The following is a 21,489-nucleotide window of genomic DNA, read 5'->3' as shown; positions in this document are numbered from 1 at the left end:
CTGGAACTTGCATTATGGTTGGTTGTGAGCCACCATGTGGGTGCTGGGACTTGGACCTGAGTCCTTTGCAAGAGCAACAAGTGCTCTTAATCACTGAGCTAACGCGCCAGCCCCCACCATCAGTTGTTTTAACTTGATGTCTGAGAACACAATGGCACTGTAGCTGGTGGTGGAAGAGAAATCAGTGGTAGCTTTAACAGTCACAAGTATATAAGGGACAAGCCTGACTTCTGAACCTAACAAGTCTACAGAGGTTTCTAGCTAGCACAGTGTTCCAGGTGATAAGGAGTAGCTTCAAGTTTTGATCAATAAATGAAAACCAGAAAAAATATCAATAAAATATTTTAATGCCTACAATTTCTTATATACATAAATTGCAAAACATTCACCTGTATATGCAAAAGTATATTCTTCTGCAGGTCAACAGCACCAGAAAACAAGCTAAGCTATGTCAAAGTTTTCTTCTTTTACATTTGATTTGTCCATTATGTAAAAGACATCATGGATTTAATAACTTCAAAGAAATCTATATTCCACTCTTAATCATACACTAAACACCTGAATATGTATTTCATCACATCCACTCACAAAATAAATAGTCTAGTCAGCACACTGAAAATAAAACAACCAGTCTCTCTCCATATATTTATTCTCTTTCCAAAAATGTTTTGGTCTCCTGCTATATCTCAGAAATGTACTACTAGCTGCTTTTAAGTTATAAAATACAAAATAATTTATTTCTTGGAGAAAATCTTGGGGGTTACCATTACAAAAATGAAATTCCGAGTTCCCTTAGACTTTCTGTTAACAGTCTTTGAACTTTCTCATGGCTCACACAGGGCTGCCTGTGACATGTGGTACCCTGCCTCTAAATGGACATGACTGCATCCATCGCATAGAGAAAGTACAAAGACCAGTTCTGAAGAAGCCTTAAAAGAAAGTGCCCTTTGCTTTAGCAAGTGGGACTGTGCAATCAGAGCCACGAGTTTTATGAAAACTACTTTCTTGTCACATAATTTGTTAGAGAATGCCACACCCATGATCATGTAACATTACAATTGTGAAACAACATTACTACATTCGAGAATTAACATCACCCAATAAAAGGCACATCTTCAAATATTGAATCAAAATCTGAAAATCAAAACAGTAGAGAGCATACATTAAAAATCAAGCACTTAATTTGTAAACTTTGAAAAAAGAATAGTCTGCTCCTGTTCCTTCACAGGTTTGTGAGCTTTTCTAAGTGGTCAGAAAATACAGAAGAGCAAAATGGAAGACACAATTTGGACTTACAATCTTTCTTTCCTGTGTTTTTTCAACATAAAAGTTGATGCATATCTGTTACAGAAATGCACTCAGACATAACAGACATTACAACCTGACTCTTTCCCAAGTTCTGAAACTTTAATCTAACATAATGGCTCTTTTCTGTGCAAATAGCTGCACCCTGTAATTGAGTACAGTACTTTCAGTCACCAGAAATCTTGACTGCAATTATAGATTCCAGAGTATGAATATTGAAAAAAGGTTATCCAAGAAAAATCATGGAGGGGGAAACACATAAGTGATAGCAATAAAAAAATGTTTCAAACCTACTTATCAAGTGGAATATCATACTCCCTCTAAAGTAACGGTGGGATAGGAAAGGCTTTTTTCTGTGGCCAATGTATAGAAATCTACATGGAGAGTTAGGGTGCTATACACCCTCTAAAATTAAATCCTTGCACTTTCAAAGTTTAAAACTTAATTCAGAATGAGTAAACTTTAAGAACTGGGTCAAATGGTCCCACAAAGGAAGGCTAAAAATGATCACTCATAATGCTCAAGCTTAAAGAATGAAGACATCATGGACAAAATACATAAAATCTGGACCTGTTGAAAAGGAAGAGGTCTTTGTAGAACAGCCTCTCCAGCACCCCATCCCTCATGGCTTAACAGCTGAAGACAGCCAGGTTCACTGTGGAATTGTCCCCAAACTGAATTCTGACTGCTTCCAACCTTCAGGTCTCTAGCATCCCACTTCATTCTCTGTTGCTGCCTGTCCTTGAGACATGGCTTCCTTCCAGCCAGACCCTGGGTCAGCCTGGATGCACTCTAGGCTCATGACCAAGTCTGAAGGTCTGCCTTTAAGAAGGGTAGAACTTAAAGTTTCACAGCTCAGTACAACACCAACAACAGGAAAAACATACCTCGTCACAGTGCATAGTTAGAAATAAAAGTGCAATACGGACAAAAGAGAAGGTGGTACTCTCAATACACTAAATATTTAGTTTTTGGTTTTTTGGTCATTAACATTTTCTAAGGAATTGAAGCTAAAAATGCAATGTTATTAACAGCAAGAGGTACAGGGGCACCTTAGGGTCCCCAAATATCTTTTATAATGGGGGGAATAAAGCAGAGGGGGCCACAACATATGTCACTTGTTGATTTTTAAACTATTACTCTTTCAAATCTAATATTTGAATAACCATCTTTCTTTAATAAAAGGAATTAAAAAAAACAAAGACAAAAATAAAACAATCAACATAATATTAAGGGCCCTCATCTACTTCATACTAAGGTCAATGTGACAGGAAGCCTGAAAGGAAAAATAGAAAAGAATATTTCTTGTTCTGGCAAAATTTGTATTTTAACTTAGAAAAATTTTATTACCTAATCATATAAATTAAGAATGCTTAGCATCCAATCCACAAATAACGCTGAATACAATATAATTCTATTTTGTATGTCAAAGTCACAAGGATGACATCCATGTAATTATAAAGCCTACTCTTTCCTGGGTTTTCAATTCAAACATAGACTGGGACAGGTCACTTTATTGCTGGCAGCATTCACAGAAGGGCTGGGCCCTTCATAAGGACAAGTCTGACTGGGATCTGGGTAGTACCCTACTCACACATCAATCTTTTTCTCCTTTTAAAGTAGCAAAGGAACAATAAAAGACCAATAGACTGGTGAGTGACCCCACATTATCGTGCATAGCTCATCAGGATCAAAGCCAGCACCTGTGAATGTTAACTTCATCAGGGCACACGGCAAGCATCGTATCATCTGTATTACAGATTCCACCTGGACTATTTGAAAACATGGTATACTCAAATGATAGCCTGCAAATGACAGTATGCTTTCCTTCATTCCTTCCTCTTGAGTGCTCATGTGTAAATCTAAACTGATAAGGGGCTTGTTCAGTCTGAAGGCAGGAAATCCTTGCAGCAGTACCCAAAATTCACAAATTCAGCAGCAGCTAATGGCGCTTCAGCTTCTTGGCCTTTCGACGTTTCATTTCTTCCTCTTCACGTCTCATTTCTTCTAAGTCTTCTTGCATACCTAGTCTTAAACTATGGAGAAATTGTTTTAAAGGATATTTGTTAATGTACACGAAATTACAACTTTAAAAAGCAAGACTGGCATCTTTCATGTAGATTATTATGCTGATGAATGAGTTTGCTTGTGTAACGGATACACATCCATACACACATACACACACACTTTAAAGATTTTACAACAGGAATGACAAAACCCCCTTAATATCCACATTTAAAGTAATAAAATATAAATTTATCTCAAATTAAAAAAAAAGATTGTGAAGCCCTGCAAAGTGGCGTACACCTTTAATCCCAGCACTTGGGAGGCAAATCTTTGAGTTCTAGGCTAGACTAGTCTACATACTGAGTTCCAGGACAGCCAGGACTACATAAAGAGGCCTTGTTTTTTGTTTTTTAATTTAAAAAAGGTGTAGGTATGTGCATGTGAGTACAGGTGCCTGTCTAGGCCAGAAGAGGGCAGATGCTATAATGGTGGAGTCACAGGCAGTTCTCGGCCACCTGATGTGGGTGTTGGAACTGAACTCAGGTTCTCTATAAGAGCAGTTCTCGCTGGGCGGTGGTGGCGCATGCCTTTAATCCCAGCACTCGGGAGGCAGAGCCAGGCGGATCTCTGTGAGTTGAGGCCAGCCTGGGCTACCAAGTGAGTTCCAGGAAAGGCGCAAAGCTACACAGAGAAACCCTGTCTCGAAAAACCAAAAAAAAAAAAAAAAAAAAAAAAAAAAAGCAGTTCTCCTTAACCACTGAGTTATCTTTCCATCCTTTTTAAAAACATTTAAAAATAAAGAAAACTCATACTCTGAGTTTGATCCTTGGCACCCATATAAAGGTAGAAGAGAACTGACCTACCTACACATGCACGCGCACGTGCCAAAAACCCAGGAAACATTTATTCATTAGTAATAATCCATATCCTTCTTTCTTAATACTTATTTTGACATTTTAAATAGTTATAGGAGGAGGGAGGGTCAAAAGAAAGAAAGCTGTTTTGTGTTGGGACTGAGGTGAATTATTTCTCTATAATAGGAAAATTATTAATACTATAAGCAAAGTAATTTATTACCCCTACCTAAGAAACTCTCAGGGGTTCATGACTGGGCAGCTAAAGAAGGAGGTGGAGCCGGGCGGTGGTGGCGCACGCCTTTAATCCCAGCACTCGGGAGGCAGAGCCAGGCGGATCTCTGTGAGTTCGAGGCCAGCCTGGTCTACAGAGCGAGATCCAGGAAAGGCGCAAAGCTACACGGAGAAACCCTGTCTCGAAAAACCAAAAAAAAAAAAAAAGAAGGAGGTGGAGAGAATCTAATTTACTCCCACTAGGTCCCTGAGGCAGCAAAATTACAGGTTCCAAGACTGAGACAAGTCTGATGGGCAAAGAAAAACAAACAGCCCATGGCAGACTCAGAGGCCTCTAATTTTACTGTACATTACATACGAGAAACTGCAGCCTTGGCTACATATTGTCTTAATCCCTACGATGCATCAATGAGTAAAGTAGTATATTCTCATTTTACACATGGGAAAACCTTAGAAAGGCAAAAGAATTTGTCTAAGGCTTTCATAGCCAGCCAGCAGCACTATCATCCAGAGAACTGTGTGGTCCGGCCACCATTCAAACCCTGCAGCTGCAGGCTTTTTATGACATTTTTATATAATGTACCAAGTCTCCTGCTCACCTCTTGGCTTCCTCCTTCTGCTGCTCCTTCCAGCTGCTCTCCATGTAACGTAAGGCATAGTCACTTTCATCTTTATACCTGGCAAGAGAGCAAAGTAACAAATGAACAGAAATTCCATTTTCTTAAAAGCTACATCCTCTCATTAAACAAACAAAGCGAACATGCTTACAACTAAACTACTCAGTTTTAGGATTCCTCCCACCTTGTTTGGGAGTGAGAAGGCCAGACAATGGGTAGAAGTCAGTTTTGCAGTAAAGAAGTTAAATGAGCCTTAAATCCTTACACGGCAACTCTTCCTGAACCCAGTGTTAACAAAAGAACCAAACTCAGTAAGGCTTCCTCAACCAGCTACATTCACTTCATACTCACATTAAAATCCTGAAAGCACAATATGAAAATGTATGTATGTATGTATGTGTGTGTGTGTATGTATGTATGTATGTATGTGTGTGTGTGTGTGTATATATATATATATATATATATATATATATATATATATATAAGTGTTACTGCTTCACAGGCTGCCCTGAACTCACCAGCTTCCACTGCAGCTCTAGAGCAACTGGTTCCTCCTCTCACTGTCTAAGTGTCTCAGATGTTAATGCTTTTCAGATGGCCTAGTTTCTCAGAGGGGCTTCTAAAGATGTGCAATCACTTAGTCGTAGGAAATGTGACAGTTCTCATCTGTCTTACCCACATACGACAGTGCTTCCAAAGTGTTTACCTCACCAGAATATGGTGAAGCTAGGTTTCTTTACATTAATGGTTCACAAACTTTTAAACACATGCACCCTTACCTGGGGACTGTATAAAACAGATGTGCATTCAGTAGGATAAGGTTGGGGCCTGAGAGCCTGAAGTTTTAATAAGCTCCTAGGCACATCAAGGATGGTGATGGTCCCATACTGGTGACCAGGGTCCACATTCTCAGGCAGCACAACATTACACCAAAGAAAAGCAGGTGTCATAGCAGAATGACTTTTACTGTGGCTCTGTGAATGACTTTCTGACTTCAAAGCCCATCTCTTTCTATTACATGAAGCTGCTTCACGCTCTCTCTTTTAAAGCAGTTTACAAGCAAACAACACCATAAAACACTCTGAATCCATTAGAAACTATTATGTACACTATCTTAGTTAAGATTCCTATTGCTGTGACCAAAACCAACCCAGGAAGGAGAGGGTTTACTTCATTGTACAGCTTATAAGTCCATTATCTAGGGAAGGCAGGTCAAGAACTATAGGCAGGAACTAATGCAGAGGCTGCTTAATGGCTTGCTCCTCATGGCTTATTCAGCCTCATTTCTTTCTTTCTTTCTTTCTTTCTTTCTTTCTTTCTTTCTTTCTTTCTTTTCTTTCTTTCTTTCTTTCTTTCTTTTTTTTGGGGGGGGAGTTTGTTTTGTTTTTGAGACAGGGTTTCTCTGTGTAGTTCTGGCACCTTTCCTGGAACTCACTCTGTAGCCCAGGCTGGCCTCGAACTCACAGAGATCTGCCTGACTCTGCCTCCCATATGCTGGGAGGCCACCATCGCCCGGCTTTCTTTTTTTTAAAGGTTCTTTTGGAGACAGGGTTTCTCTGTGTAGCCCTGGCTATCTTTGAACTCACAGAGATCTACCTGCCTCTACCTCCCGAGTGCTGGGATTAAAGGCGTGCACCACCATGCCTGACTCAGCCTGTTTTCCTCTAGCACCTAGGCCTGGGGTGACAGCTAGGCCTGGGGTGACACCGCCCAGTGAGCTGGAGCCCTCCCACATCAACCATCAACAAAGAAAATGTACCAAGGCTTGCCCAGAGGCCAATCTGGCAGGGAGTATTTTTCCCAATTCAAGTTCTCTCTTCCTAAATGACTCTAGCCTATCTTAAGCTGACATTAAACACTAGTCAGCACCTGCTCTAAGATTAAATCTTTTTAGGACCACCACCCCACCCCAAAGGTTTCTAATTAAGCATTCAATGCCTCTACTGTTAATGTTTTTCTCCTATAAATGATAAAAAGTTGACATTTAGGTAAATCTTCAGCTTACTTTTTCCGGTCATAACCAAAGATTTCCCGAATGTGCTTGGATATTTCTTCCTGAGGTTCTCCTTCATCGTCGATGAAATCATCCATTTCTGAGTCATATTCATCATCTTCTTCTTCTTCATACTCTCGAGGCCTTTTGTAGCCAGTAGGGAAGGGGAGCCTTTGAGGACCTAAGTACAAACGCCATGACTTATAAGAACATTGTATGGTATTTTTGCAGTGGACTATGTCGTCTGGAAGTCAGAGAAACTGACACTAAGATGGCACCCCTGGCTGGGTGGTGGTGGCCCACACCTTTAACCTCAACACTCGGAAGGCAGATGCAGGCAGATCTCTGAATTCAAGGCCAGACTGGTCTACAGATCGATTTCCAAGACAGTCAGGGCTACATAAAGAAACTCTGTCTCAAAAAACCAAAATAGATGGCACCCTTGAAAGCCGTGCACATGACTGGCTCTCAGCGTAGACTGCAGCACCTCTGCTGGAGAAAGTACCCAAAGGGACTGCGTTCTCCTTTATGGCTCACTTGGCATGCATGCCATGGTACCTTGTCACATTTTCTAGCTTAGCTATACACACTTCTGGGATTTAAAAGATCAGTAAAATTTCTGAAACTAAGTCAAGTTACAAACTGCCACAGAATCATTAATTTTTAATTCTACCAAATAAAGATACTGAAAGTAGTTCCTTATTTTTCCCATATTTCTCTTAAAAATCCAAGCCCCGCACATGCCTGTAGCTACAGCTATCTGGGCTTGGAGCTTGAGCCAGCACTTTGAAGAAGCTCTGGGCAACATGCAAGACCATATTTTAGAAAAGAAAAAGTCCCAAGTATAAAACATTTTCAGAATTATAATTGTTTAAAGAGAGTTAAAAGTATGACTGCAAGAAAAACTTATTTTTGCCTAATGACTGATAAAAACTGAAAAAAAAAAAAAAGACCTGGACATGCAGTTCAGCAGAGAGCTTGCCAGGATATATGAAGCCCTGGGCTCGGATCCCAGCACTACAGCAGACCAGTACAGTGGTACACACTTGTAATCCCAGCACTCAGGAGGTACAGACAGGGTATCAGACATTAAAGGTCACCCTCAGCTATACACTGAGATCCAGGCCAATATGGGCTACCTTATCTAAAAACAAACAAACAAAAAAAAAAAAGACCCACAAAAAACTAAAACACTAACTTCCTCAATCCCTCAAAAACAAAAACAAAGGAAAAAAAAAAAAAAACAAAGAACAATTTTTCAAAAGACAGGTACTTATCAACAGACCAGTGTCTGAGAACAACCTTCCAGGCTCTGAAATCTAAAGCAAGGTATTTGGGCATTGGTTTCTTTTTATCCTCTCCATGGATCTCAACAAATACTTTCACAATACTACGCAGCATGTAGTATCTACAGCAAGCAGCTGGTGGGGCCACCAATGACTTGGAGATGGCAGATTCCTAAAGCACTAGGCTTTTCGACAAGGCTCTTCACACTGCCTATTAAAGGAACAGAACTCAGGACAGTCTGAAATAGCTGCTGGGACACGACAGGTGCTAACAAACATCTTTAAGTCTCCTAGTATTCATGTAAAACACTACCCTATCCACCAAACCACCAGCTATGTACAGTTACTTTCTCTCACAAATTAGAGCCAAGTTTACTGCATGTAAGAGAACCAGGTGGGGGTGTGAATGACAGATCTTAGATAAGTCTCTTCTCTACTATCAACAGTGAGTATATTACAGGGCATGTGGAAGTGGTCACAGGGTTCCTGGTTCTATAAAGCTAGGTACTTTCCTGATGGCTTGGTGATAACTATACTGTTTAGGAGGAAGATCAATTTTACCTTGGGCAGATCTGTAGCCAGACAGGAGAGGCTTCATTCCATTTATCTGTCCATTGCTTGACCGACTAACAATATTCTTTGAAGAAATTGTTTCTGAGACAACAGTGCACTTGGGTTTTATGGGGAGGCCTGGGCTACTAACTGTTCGTCCAGGTCCTAAGCTGCTCACTGGTCTTCCAGGACCTGAACTGACAGTTCGTCCAGTTGGAATGGAACCACTTATGGACCTCCCAGGGCCAATGACTGACTGCCCAGGGGAGCCTAAGCTGCTCATTGGTCGTCGAATGTCATGTGGACTGTTTACAGGCCTCCCAGGACCTCCAGAACTGCTCACAGGTCTTCTAGAAACACTAGGGCCACTGAGGGGTCGCCCAGGGCCAGTTGAGCTGCTTGCAGGTCGTCCAGGCCCATTTGTGCCATTGACTGTTCGTCCGGAGGGATGTGCATTGCTGGCCAGCTTTCTGATCCCACTGACTGACTGCTCAAGTCCTGAGCTGGAGCTGCCATTCTGGCGCCTGGGCATAGCGCCAGAACTAACTGTCGGCCGAGCTGTCCCTGGGCTAGGTCGCCCAGGAGCTGAGCCAGAGTTGCTGCCTGGCTGTCTGATACTTGGACTCTTAGCTTTGTTGTGCGAGAGAACTGTGGGGCCAGGCTTGGAATGGCTGGGATGAGAAGGAAGAGGTTTTTTGGCTTTGTGCTCAGAAGCAGATTTCTGAGTCCCACTAGCAGAAGTCTTTGGGACACTTGGTGAACAGGTGCTGGGGTGAGGCTTTCCAGCCCCATTGAGGACAGGTCTGTTGTGACCTTCCCGAAGTGAGGGTTGGGAACTACTGCCAGATCCTGCCTTGGTCCTCTCTCCCGGCATGGATTTGGATGAAGACAAAGCTACTTGTCTTTCATTGGCTGTGCTGGGTCTGGATTTCTTCTCAGCATGAGGAAAGGGCAATCCTTTGGAAGAAAGCTGCCTGTCCGCAGAACCCTTGCTGGGTTTTGTGCCCGTGATGTCTTTATGAGACGGTGCCCTTTTGGACACAGGCGGAGGTAGTTTGGCGTCTGTTTCGGGTTTCTTTTTCCTGTGCTTCCGTTCGAGAAACTCTCGCTCCCTAAGTTCCTCAGCAGTCATGGGCCGCTGCTCTGCTTTCTTCACGACCTTGATCTCCACGGGTTCAAACTGCTTCTTCTCGGCTAACCTCAGTAAGTCAGTGAAGTTCATGGGTGGAGGGGCACTTTTAAGGGGGGCCTTTGGTTTGCTTTCAGCTTTGGGAGGCTCTGGCTCCTCCTCATATTCCTGCTCCAACTCAGCTTGACTGTAGTCTAGGAACTCCTCCTCCTCCTCCATCTCATACTCTTGGTCAGTTCCCTGGTTCAGGTGGCTTTCCACTGCCTGCCTCTTCTTTGACTTTTCCTCAATAGGAATCCCATCGTAACCGTGAAAATTGTCCTTTGTCCTCTTGGCCATAGCTCTTGCTTTCTTGTCATGTTTGAGCTCAATTCGTTTTTTCACTAGCTCTTCTTTCCTCCTTCTCTCCTCTAAGGCTGAAAGGAATAAAACAAGAGCACATTGTTTCAACTGTCTCAGGATGGCTCATATGACACCAGTCCACAGTCAAGACACAATGCCGAGTTATAGTTTCCAGGTATCTAGGAGTCAAATGAGGAAGTCATCTAACAAAATGAGAGATTTTTTTTACACAAGTGGGTCATATATAAGCTTCTCTCTATGAACAAGCAAGTAGGGGACTTAGTTTTTGCTTTAAATGTAAAAAAGGGCTCAGAAATACACACCAAGTTAATGGAACGCCAGCACCCACTGAAGTTGTTAAGAATGAATCAGTGAATACCTAAAACAATGTCAGGACCAAGGTAAAGAATGGAGACTTGTTATGGAGAGTTACATGGTCACTACACCAGGCCTTTTCACCTTTTCCCTCCTCTCCTCAAGAGATAAGGCCTAGCTATGTTGTCCAGGCTGCCCTGAAGCTCCTGAGCCCAAGGAATTATCTTGCCTCGGCCTGGTGAATACCTGAGATGACAGGTGACTATCACAAAGCCTTGGGGGTGGGTGGGGTGGGAGTAGATAAAACAATACAAATAGCCAACCTATGAACACACCCCCCTATGTGTGCATGTGTACATGTCCATAAAATTAACCCAGAGACACATACGCATCATCCCCAAATTTACTAGCCTGTTAGGATATATTTACAAACACACACTTTGGGTCCAAGATGGGTTTGGTGCAGACACTGAGACTGAGAAGAGGCACAAGCACATACCTTTCCGTCTAAGCTCCTCTTCTTTCCTCCTAAGGAAAGCCTGCACAGCTGCCGACTGGACACCTTTAACTTTGGGGTCTTTCTTGGGAGGCCCCACTGCCAAACTATACCTTTTCTAAAAACAAAAGCAGAATAAAAGCTATAAGCACTTCAACTTTCAGAATATATAGTCTGTTTGGGCTGGGCTGTGTGGCTCAGTGGTAGAATGCTTGTCTAATAAGTACCAGCTCTGAGTTCAATTCTCAGTATTGCAGAAAATGTAGAAAGAAAATGAGGGAGGAAAAGGAGGGAGGAGAAAGGGAAAGAAAAATAAGAACTCTAAACAAAGGGCCCAATTCTCTGTAATCTTTAACAGTAGCATTTAAGTTTATGAAATATTAATTTACTACACAAGTTCCTTTAGACTGGTTTCCGTCTCACCAAGATCACCCGTGCTGCCTAGGAACAGATGGTGTTTTTCTGGACTTTGGTTGTTAAGTAACTGCATAGAGAAAAAGGACTAAAACAGGAATGACTGAACCCTGAAAGAAAAATATTTCCATTTCTTAAGTATCTACTATTAAAGAAGCATGATAAACAGCTAATCATCATGTCTAGGACCATGGGACATAATCTATGGGCCAGCATTTTATTTTATTTTTTTAATTACAGAGCTGAAGAAGCCAGAGTCTCACATATGCCAGGCACTCTACTACTGGGCTACATTCCATCCCTGAAAACAATAGTCTTAAAATGTCCCCCATCTTCTGTTATATGAGACAGACATCCTTTTTATGTACTAAATCTGAGTCTGTGATGATAGTAAAAGAAAGTCATCTTTGTGGGAAAAGCCAGCAGTTTGTAACCTCCAATGCCTCCCCATCCCGTGTATGACAGACAGTTTGTCAACCCCAATGTTCTCCCATCCTGTGTATGACATCCTTGGAGGAAAGCCAAGGGATCTGCTTACTACAGGACTGCCAAATACGATGTATCTTGAAACAAGCTCAAGTTCCAGCTAAATCAGTCAACTCAAAAAGCAGCTGGCCAAGAAGGCAGGCCTCATCCAACCTGAAAATCCTGCATGATGGCAGTGTTGACAACTGACTCATCCCTGACAGGAATCCCAAGACAGTTCCAATTGTTTTCTAGTCACCCAGGCTAAGACACAATCAGATCCCTTAATTAGTCCACATCTTTGTAAACTGAATTGAGAGCTCTTTCCCTCCAGAAACTACCACGAATATGATGACACTTGATTCAAGTTTACTAAGACACACAGCTCACAGGCAGCATCACACAATTTAAATATTTTTTGGTATATTCAGAGTTCCAGAGCAATCATCATTGGTTTTCAGAATATTGTAACTACCTCAAAAAGAAGTCTCTTAAGTGATGAGTCTGGCAACCTATCACTATTAGTGAACTTTCTATCTCCATGCATTTGTCTATCCTACACATTTAAAGAAATGAAATCTTACAGTGTTGCTGTGATAGTCAACTCTGTGTGCTCACCTGGTTGCAGTACCAAACTATTTAACCAGGCACTTACCTTATGCTGCCTGAAAGAATTTTACTGATACAACTGATTAACATCTGCAGTCAGATTAACTTCCATAAATGTCTATGGTCCCCTACTTAGTTCAATGACTTCAGGTCTGGGGGTCAGCAGAGAACTACCTCAAGAAGACGGTATTGACTCCAGGCTGCCTGGCCTTCCATACAAATTTTGGATTTGCCAGCCCCACAGATAATCCCAACTCATTCCTACTTGTCCGTTTCTCTGTAGAACACTGACTGATAATGAAGTGAACATGAAGGTTTCAAGGCTCATGTTGCATTTGTCAGGAGCTCATTCCTTCAAGAGCTGAGTAATATCGCAGGGTATAGATACATAGCATATTATCTGCTCACCAGCTGGCCATCTGGAGGATTTCCATTTTTTTTTTTTTTTGGCTTCATAAAAAATGCTGCTGTGACATTTGTGTGTAGTTCTAGGCAGACATATGTTTAAAATTTTCTTGGGTATATGATCATATGTATCTTTTCTTTCTTTTTTCGGGGGTGGGGGGTTTCAAGACAGAGTTTCTCTATGTAGCTCTGGCTGTCCTGGAACTCACAGAGATCCACCTGCCTCTGCCTCCTGAGTGCTGGGATTAAAGGCGATGAGTACCATCACCCAGCTATGATCATGTATCTTAACACTAAGTTCAGTAGACCTTTCCAAAAAGGGCTGCAAGCAGATCAAAATATGTTTTTTTGTTTTTTTTTTTTTGGTTTTTCGAGACAGGGTTTCTCTGTGTAGCTTTGCGCCACTCTTGGAACTCACTCTGTAGCCCAGGCTGGCCTCGAACTCACAGAGATCCGCCTGGCTCTGCCTCCCGAGTGCTGGGATTAAAGGCGTGCGCCACCACAGCCCGGCCAAAATATGTTTTGATGGAAGATTTCCTCTACCTCACAGTAGAGAATGATGCTTTAAAAAAAAAAAAAAAAAGCCTGAGGTTGGAGCACACTGTGTTTTCTTTAAGGCAGAAGAGTCATTTGGCCTGTCCCCTGCATCAGATGGCCATACACAGCTACAGAAACAGCACACCAAGATGTACCCATTGATTCTGACTCTTGATTCAAGGCACCAGGCTGCTTCATTGTCTGGGCTTCATGAGAAGCAGCTGGACAAGTTTCTTTTCTCCTAAGCATATCCATTTTATCATCCTGCAAAGCCAACCTCATCACTTTGTTGGACCCTGATGAATGATCCACAATGGTGGCACTTCTGTCATTTAGTATAGCACCAGAGATTTTGCCAAGATTTGTAATTCTAAAGTCAACAGGTGTAGAAAATACCAAGCCATTTAAAAACATATTCCTCCACTGATTCCATCCTGTGGAGATCAGATTAAGAAGCAGCACACAGTCTGGAAACCTTGCTCAGCAAGTGTGCTCAGTCAAAACCAGCATGTTACTCCCCCTCACCCCCAAACTGCTCCTTAAGAGAAACAAGACTGTTGTAATCGTAGAAAACATAAATTTTCTGATGATTTTACATCACTTAGTATTCATTAGAGTAGTCAAATAATATATTCTTAACTTTAACCAACACCACAAAGTTTTAAACACCTTCTCAAGACATTAGTCAGGACCAAATGCAGGGAAACAGCTCTTTGCATTAAGCAAGGTCAGCGGGATGGCGAAAAGGGCAATGGGAATAAAACATCCGGAAAGCATCTACTCAGGCTGGCTATGGTGTTAAATGCCAAAATCAGCTACTACAAGGTTTATAAAACACTTGATTAGGGTTGGAGTGAAGCTCAATAGTACAGCCCTTGCTGGCATGCTGTAGGCCCTGGCTCAATCTTTACAGCATCATTCAAATCTAATATAAAATCACCTATCAAATGAGTTCTTTGTTAGAAATGGCCTTAAAAAAGGATAGCTATGTTTTCCTGGTGCTTAGGCACAGGCTTTGTAGCTGAATGCATGTTGAATGCAGTTCTTCTAACTCAGGACCAAACGTTTTCACACTTCACTTTCTGTTTGATTCCAACACTTTTTTTCCCCTTAGGCTCGCACCTCAATCTTAAATGGAATTCCCTAATTTCCACGCATATCTACCCCAGACAGGTCTATAACTGATCTTCCCTATACTCTCTTCCTTTCCCCTCCTTTGGGAGAGTGATTACTCTTTTAAAACAGACTTCCAATATCCCTCTGTCTGCCAGTTTTCCATCCATGTACTAACCAGGCCCAATCCTGCTTAGCTTCAGAGATCAGATAAGATCAGGTGGGCCTGTTCAGGTGGTCTGGTCATAGCTGTCCACTGGTTTCTAAATGCTGTTGGTTTGGCCTTTATATTATCTTTCCATCTTTACATTGAGAATGTCATAAAAATCCAACAGTATTATTCCTTAAAGCTGTATTAAACAAGCGCTGAGGCAAGGAGCTTGCGTTCTGCCTATGAAGATGACAAAGTCAATACATTCCCTCCACTCAACAGAGGGACAGGGTTAAGAGCAGGAACTCTGAAGTACTGTGCTGGATTAGATCCCCTCCTTCATTAGAACCAATCCTGTATAACCAATATAACTCACTGCGTGGCCTTGGGCAATTTCTTCACCTCACTAGGCCTCAGTTTGGTCATCTGTAAAATCTTTCATGTGCTCATTATGGTGACTAAATTAATTAACATACGAAGTGCTTAGAACAATACCTGGCACAGGCTCAGCACAATGGATGTTAATTGTTACCCCCCATTATTCAGAAAGAGATTATTCTTTAAGGTGTTAAGGGAAGAGAGACAACAGAATCCCTGTGGGGAAGAAGGGAAGAGCAGCTTGTCCATAAAGCACTGGTTCGGAAGTACTGCTCTATTCTGGAGAGCAGCTGTCAGACAGCAGGGATGTCACTGTCAGCTCAATCACCACTGCAGCAAAACCTTGTTTGCCCACACTGCTCTTCACGAGGAACCATTACAATCCCAGCACTTGGGAGGCAGAAACTGGCAGATCTCTGTTTGAGGTCAGCCTGGCCTACATAATGAGTACCACAGGCCAACCATGGCTATAGAGTGAAATCCTACCTTAAAAAAAAAAAAAAAAAGCCGGGCGGTGGTGGCGCACGCCTTTAATCCCAGCACTCGGGAGGCAGAGGCAGGCGGATCTCTGTGAGTTTGAGGCCAGCCTGGTCTACGGCGCGAGATCCAGGAAAGGCGCAAAGCTACGCAGAGAAACCCTGTCTCGAAAAACCAAAAAAAAAAAAAAAAAGCCAGTGACAATGGTTGCATCATCCTAATGGGCTGTTATTTTTGTATTCAGAATTCCACTGAGAAAAGAGTGTATGCCTAATACTTTCACACATGATGCAATCCTACCTTTGTTTTAACTAAAACATTAAGATGATTGTTTCATTTAAAAACAACAATGAGGGAAATGCTAGTACAAGCTGAACATCCTTAATAAAAAAATTCAGAATCCAACATGCTCCAAAATCTGTGATGTTTTAAGGACTGATAGTGAAGTCACATAAAATCATAGGAGACAGCTTAGTTTGGGACCCCATTTAGTTTGGCTTATTCATAAACCCTTGGAATAATGTATTTGGCAGCCCGCTTCCTTTACTTGCACATACTATGTACACATACCTACTGCAAACAATGTACCTAACAACCTCAGAAACACACAATCCCCCACTTGCATGGGCTACATGGTCTCTCATCTCTGAACAATGGTATACTTTCCCAGCCCCAGCCCCAGCCCCCTGGTAGCAATCAAATTTACCACTTTTATTCAAAAGTATTTCCTGTTTGCCAGGTATGACAATTAGAAAGGCCAATCAGGCTTAAACTGGTTTTGAGTGCAGGCACAATAAGAAAAAACTGCATCATCTTGTAATCTTTTAGGAAGAATCTCTATTTACCATTTTATGCCTATGCATAATTGGGGATGGACAGGATTAAAATCAGATGCATTATGGGGAGGGACATGCACAGAGAAATGATTATATAACCTATCCATCAATCAAAATAAAGAACCATCCTAACTGTATCCATAGTAAACCAGGCCCCCTTTCCACAGGCTGCATGCATCCTGAGGCCCTGAGTATCTTTCTTTACTCTTGTTCTGTCAAGTACTGTCTTTAATCTGTACTGTTACTGCCTTGCTCTAAATAAAATTATCGTGCTTCTTTTGCAAATGTGTGTGCGTGCCCTTATTTTCAACTCTGGATAAGCCAAGGACCTGGAAACACCCAATCAAACTCTGATCCTTCTAACAGAACACCAGAAGTTGAAAATTTCATATTTGTTTTCACACCATGGGTTAAAGTCAATGCAGAGGCACTCTAAGGTGCTCAGTGATTAAGAACACTTAATGCTCTTGCAAAGGACCCAGGTTCAGTTCCTAGCACTCACACAGAGGCTCACAACCCTATGTAACTCCAGTTCCAGAGGATCTAATGCCTGCTTCTGGACTCTGGAGTATGGCATGCACATCGTGCCCAAACATACATGCAGGCAAAACACTCATATACATAAAAAATTAAAAAAGAAAACTGTTTAAAAAATATTGTACAAGAGGAACCTTCAAGCTGTGGTTACCTGTACAAAATCTACACAATATGGAACTGACATTCCCAAAATCATGTGTGGGAGAGGGGCTCATGAGACCTGTGGTAGTTTGGATGACAATGGCCTCTGTAGGCTCACATGTTTGAATATGTGGTCCCCAGTTGGTGGAGCTGTGTCACTGGGGTTGAGCTTTGGGGTTTTATAAGATGACATTCCCAGTAAGCTCTCTGCTTCCTGCTCCAGCACCATCCCTGCCTGCATACTGCCATGCTTTCTGCCATGGTCATGAACTCTAACCTTGTAAGCCCCCAATAAACTGCTCTATAAGTTGCCTGGTCATGTGTCTTATCACAGCAACAGGAAAGTAATTTAAGACAGGGACCCAATGCTCCTTGAAGTAGGAAATAAAGGTTGCAGAGCTAGGGGGTAATGGTTGCTCAGGGAGGAGGAGTCTGGTAAACTGCCCATGCCTCACCCATGCTCATGCAAGTGATCCTATTGAGCACGCACGCACGCACGCACGCACGCACGCACGCACGCACGCACGCACCATGAAAGTAGGAGGAGGACTTAGGAGGAAGAGGCATAGTGGGAGAGAGGGGTGAGAGGATAAAGGAGGGTAACAATAATTATTATTTTTGTGTATGAAATTGTCAAAGAATAAAAAATTAAAAATACTTCCAAACTACATAAACTATATATATATGAAACAGATGAATTTGTGTTTAGACCTCATTCCTATCCTCATATCTCATTATATTTATACAAATATCACAGAATTCTGGGGAAAAAATCTGACATGCAGAACACTTGTAGTGCCAAGTACTCCAGGTAAGGGGTACACAACTGTAGCTCTGCAGCCAGATACAACAGACACCTACACCTGTGACAGGCCAACATGTTAACCTCTAGGCTTTTAACCCATCCCTAGCCACACTGCCTTTCTTCAGTAAAGGTATGGTCTAAGAGCTCTGAAGCCTAAAGTCTGAGGGTCAACTCTGATAGGATCCAAGAAGAAGGTGAGGGGAGAAGACAGCTAAAGGGGAAAGGACCAAGTGCACAAAGGGATGCTGTCAGTTACTGCAAAGGCCTTGATTCCCTAAGCAGGTTTAGGCCAAGTAGGTCATGTTATGCATGACATACAGGGGTATGTGTGTGTGTGTGTGTGTGTGTGTGTGTGTGTGTGTGTATGTGTGTGTGTGTGTGTGTTTACCAAAGTGCTTTTTGAGTTGGATAGTAGTATTTTCTTAGTTATTTAGAAACATGGTCTCAGGTAGCTTAGGCAGCTTACAAACTACTCTGTAGCTAAGGATCTTGAACACCTGATGTTCTGCCTACACCTCTCAAGTGTTCTACAGAGCGAGATCCAGGACAGGCACCAAAACTACACAGAGAAACCCTGTGTGTGCCTGGGGTGGGGTGGGGTGGGGGTGGGGATAAAGAAGTTAATATTGCAAACTAAGTCAAACTTCTAAGTTTACTACTTCTTTGGGGGGAAGAGAAGGATGATTCATAAAATGTGTCTGTTATTCAATTATTATATTTTAAATTAAGGGTAGGAGAAAAAAATTTAAATTACTTCACCAATTTACCTTTCTTCATTTCCTGTTAGTGCAATCACAGAGCAACAAATAACATGTACTCTGAAATACCATGTATTTTGAAATTTTTGGAATATTAGACTGCTTTTCTCCCAGCAGTTATTGGCTTTTAATTAATTAATTTATTATTATTATTATTTGAGGCAGGGTCTCTCTATATAGTCCTGTTCTGGAACTCATGATGTAGACCAGGCTGGCCTTGAACTCGATGAGATCCACCTGCCTTTTTGAGTGCTGTAACTAAAGGTGTGAGCCACCACACCCGGCTATTGGCTTTTAAAATCTGGGTTCTGATTCTTCCACAAGACAAATCCTGGCCATTAAAGCTAGTAACTTTTATTTTATTTTTATTTAATTTATTATTTATTTTGGTTTTTCGAAACAGGGTTTCTCTGTGTAGTTTTGTGACTTTCCTGGAACTCGCTTTGTAGACCAGGCTGGCCTCTGCCTCCCGAGTGCTGGCATTAAAGGCTTGCGCCGCCGCCGCCGCCACCACCACCACCACCCGGCAACTTTTATTTTTTTAACCTTTCTCGAAATTCAAGAAGATCTAAGATGAAATAATTATGCAAAGATGAATGGTTATTAGACTTAACACTGACTTGACTAGAAAATCTACAAATGCATAAAGTATTGTTGCTCTAGGTTTCAAAGGCTTTGCATCCACAGCTTCAACCTGCAGGCTTATGAGTTGTGGTGTAGAGAAAGGCTTATTCTGAGTGACTATTATCAGGATGGGAGATGACAGTTATAAATATATATATATATATAATATATACACACAATATATAAATCGTATGTGTATATGCCACATACATACAAACAACTACTCGTTATTTTAGATTAATATATTCAAACGAGTAAAAAATAGGCTGGATTAGACAAGAAGTGGCAAGAGAGGAAAAAAGATACTGCAATATACAAAACTAGGAAATGCAGAGTCCACGTGAAACCTCAAATTCTAGTTGACTGACTCTAAGAGAGGTGTTTTGAGTCGGACACTTCACTGATCAAACCGCAGGTATCACAACGCAAAATATCGGTTTACAGCTGTGCTGTGGGGACCTTCTGATGATCCAGAAATGATTAGTTTATGCAAAACAGCTGTAACCCCAGAAACCAGACGTTCCACCACTTCAGCATTTACCTCTGAGACTATCATAGAACTGAGCAAATGGAATCTATAAAAATCTTGAAGTTCACTAGGAAACAAAAGCTGAAATCGGCTTTGCCTAACCCGCTCGAACAGGGAATCGATCGATCCGAGGGCCTCACGCACCTTAGGAAAAAAAGAAGGTCTACCACACACCCGCAGGCCACATACCCAAACCACCTCACAGTTGGCCTTAGGTCTTCTGAAATACCCTGAACTTCTCTTTCCAACATAAGATACCTCCTCAGCAGGTGATAACATCTTTGGCTCAGTGGGTGGGTCCACGAACCAGAGAACCTTTTCAAGAAATCACGCTAAAACCGGCATTAGAACCGCTAAAAGACCCAGAAGGCTGTATCATGCGAAGTCCTTAAAGTCCCCGAGCTTCCTGACTATATTGGTCCTCAATTTAGGGGCTGAAGTTTTTTTGAAGCCGTATGCTACTACTGCTAGACAGCACTCTAGCAGGCGTGGCTCACTCACCCACTTTGCGCAACTCTAAAACCCCCCCAAGCCGCAAAGTCCACCTTTCAGGGAACATGATTCCGCGAAACCAACGCCAAGAAAGCTCCCCTTTCGCATCGCCAGCCCCTCTGTACCCAAATCTCCCCCTAAACTCCAGAAAAGGGCGTAGTCCAAGTCTCCCCGAGGCCGAAAGACGCTCGTCGAGAAGTTCCACCCGCCACAAACGAACTTGACGCCCGGGTTTCCTACTGCAAGCCGGGAGACTCACCGGTACATGGTTGACACCTTGTCCTTTGGAAGCGATCAGGAGGATTTCCCTGAAGTCCATGTCTGGCCGAAGAGAAAAGCCCGGCTGGGCCGGGGACTCGGGACGCGGCGGACACGAGTCTTACCGCTGCGCCTAGCTCCGCTGACTGGCTTGCTTTAGTGGCTCCTCTCCCGCCGCCCCTCGACACGGACACTTCCGGCGCCTTCTAATGCCGTGGGCCGCCCCCGCGCTGCAACTGAATACAGTACATATGTGTTTATATATATACACACACGCCCAGCGCGGCCGCAGCGCTTGCGGGTAATCGCGCAACTTCCGCTTTCGGGGGCGAGACACGTAAGAGGCGTACGTGGCTGTTGGCGTTGGCTCAAATGGGCGGGGCTGAAGCTTTTACCAGCCAATCAGACGCAATATAGCAGCTAGGGGTGTGGCTAAGCGGGAGAACGATCCACCTGACGATCTTCGCAGCCCGAGGGTCTCCGAGGTGTGGGTTCTGTAGGTGTCACGCGTGGGTGTTCAGATCCCAAATGGTGGCGTTCTAACAGCTGACCCGACAGGTCTGGACAAGGAGATTTCGGTTTCGTTTATCGGCTCCCCCGAGCTGCGCGTGCGCACACGGCTTCGCCTGGTCCTCCGATGCCGGTTACTCAGATCAGAGAGGCGCCTGCTGCTTTTTGCCCAGGGAATGAAAAAAGCCTTTAGTCACATACCGAGCCAGCCTTGACTCTGCCGAACATATGTGCACCCATTGGGAGCCTCGCCTGGCTTTCGTTTGAGTAGTCTTGAGCTTGCAAGGTCACTTTGTCTCAATAAAGCACACGTGAATAAC

At 42.7% G+C, this 21,489-nt stretch overlaps 1 protein-coding gene across 1 annotated transcript; it reads right to left on the bottom strand.

The window, feature by feature from the left end:
• Positions 1-326: 326 nt before the first annotated feature.
• Positions 327-20,973, bottom strand: Spty2d1 (SPT2 chromatin protein domain containing 1). Its single transcript, XM_052761708.1, has 6 exons — positions 20,661-20,973; positions 11,134-11,248; positions 8,858-10,393; positions 7,023-7,191; positions 5,000-5,077; positions 327-3,341 (listed from the first exon to the last, which is right to left on the bottom strand). Exons 1-6 carry the CDS (start codon positions 20,718-20,720, stop codon positions 3,248-3,250), a joined length of 2,052 nt encoding a protein of 683 aa, XP_052617668.1. The 5' UTR covers positions 20,721-20,973; the 3' UTR covers positions 327-3,247.
• Between the last annotated feature and the right edge of the window lie 516 nt (positions 20,974-21,489).

Source organism: Peromyscus californicus, unplaced genomic scaffold (assembly GCF_007827085.1).
Source record: "Peromyscus californicus insignis strain IS unplaced genomic scaffold, ASM782708v3 Scaffold_4__1_contigs__length_199733344, whole genome shotgun sequence".
Taxonomy (NCBI): domain Eukaryota; kingdom Metazoa; phylum Chordata; class Mammalia; order Rodentia; family Cricetidae; genus Peromyscus; species Peromyscus californicus.
Note: the sequence above shows the minus strand (reverse complement) of the source record. Positions and strands in the feature narration are given on the sequence as shown.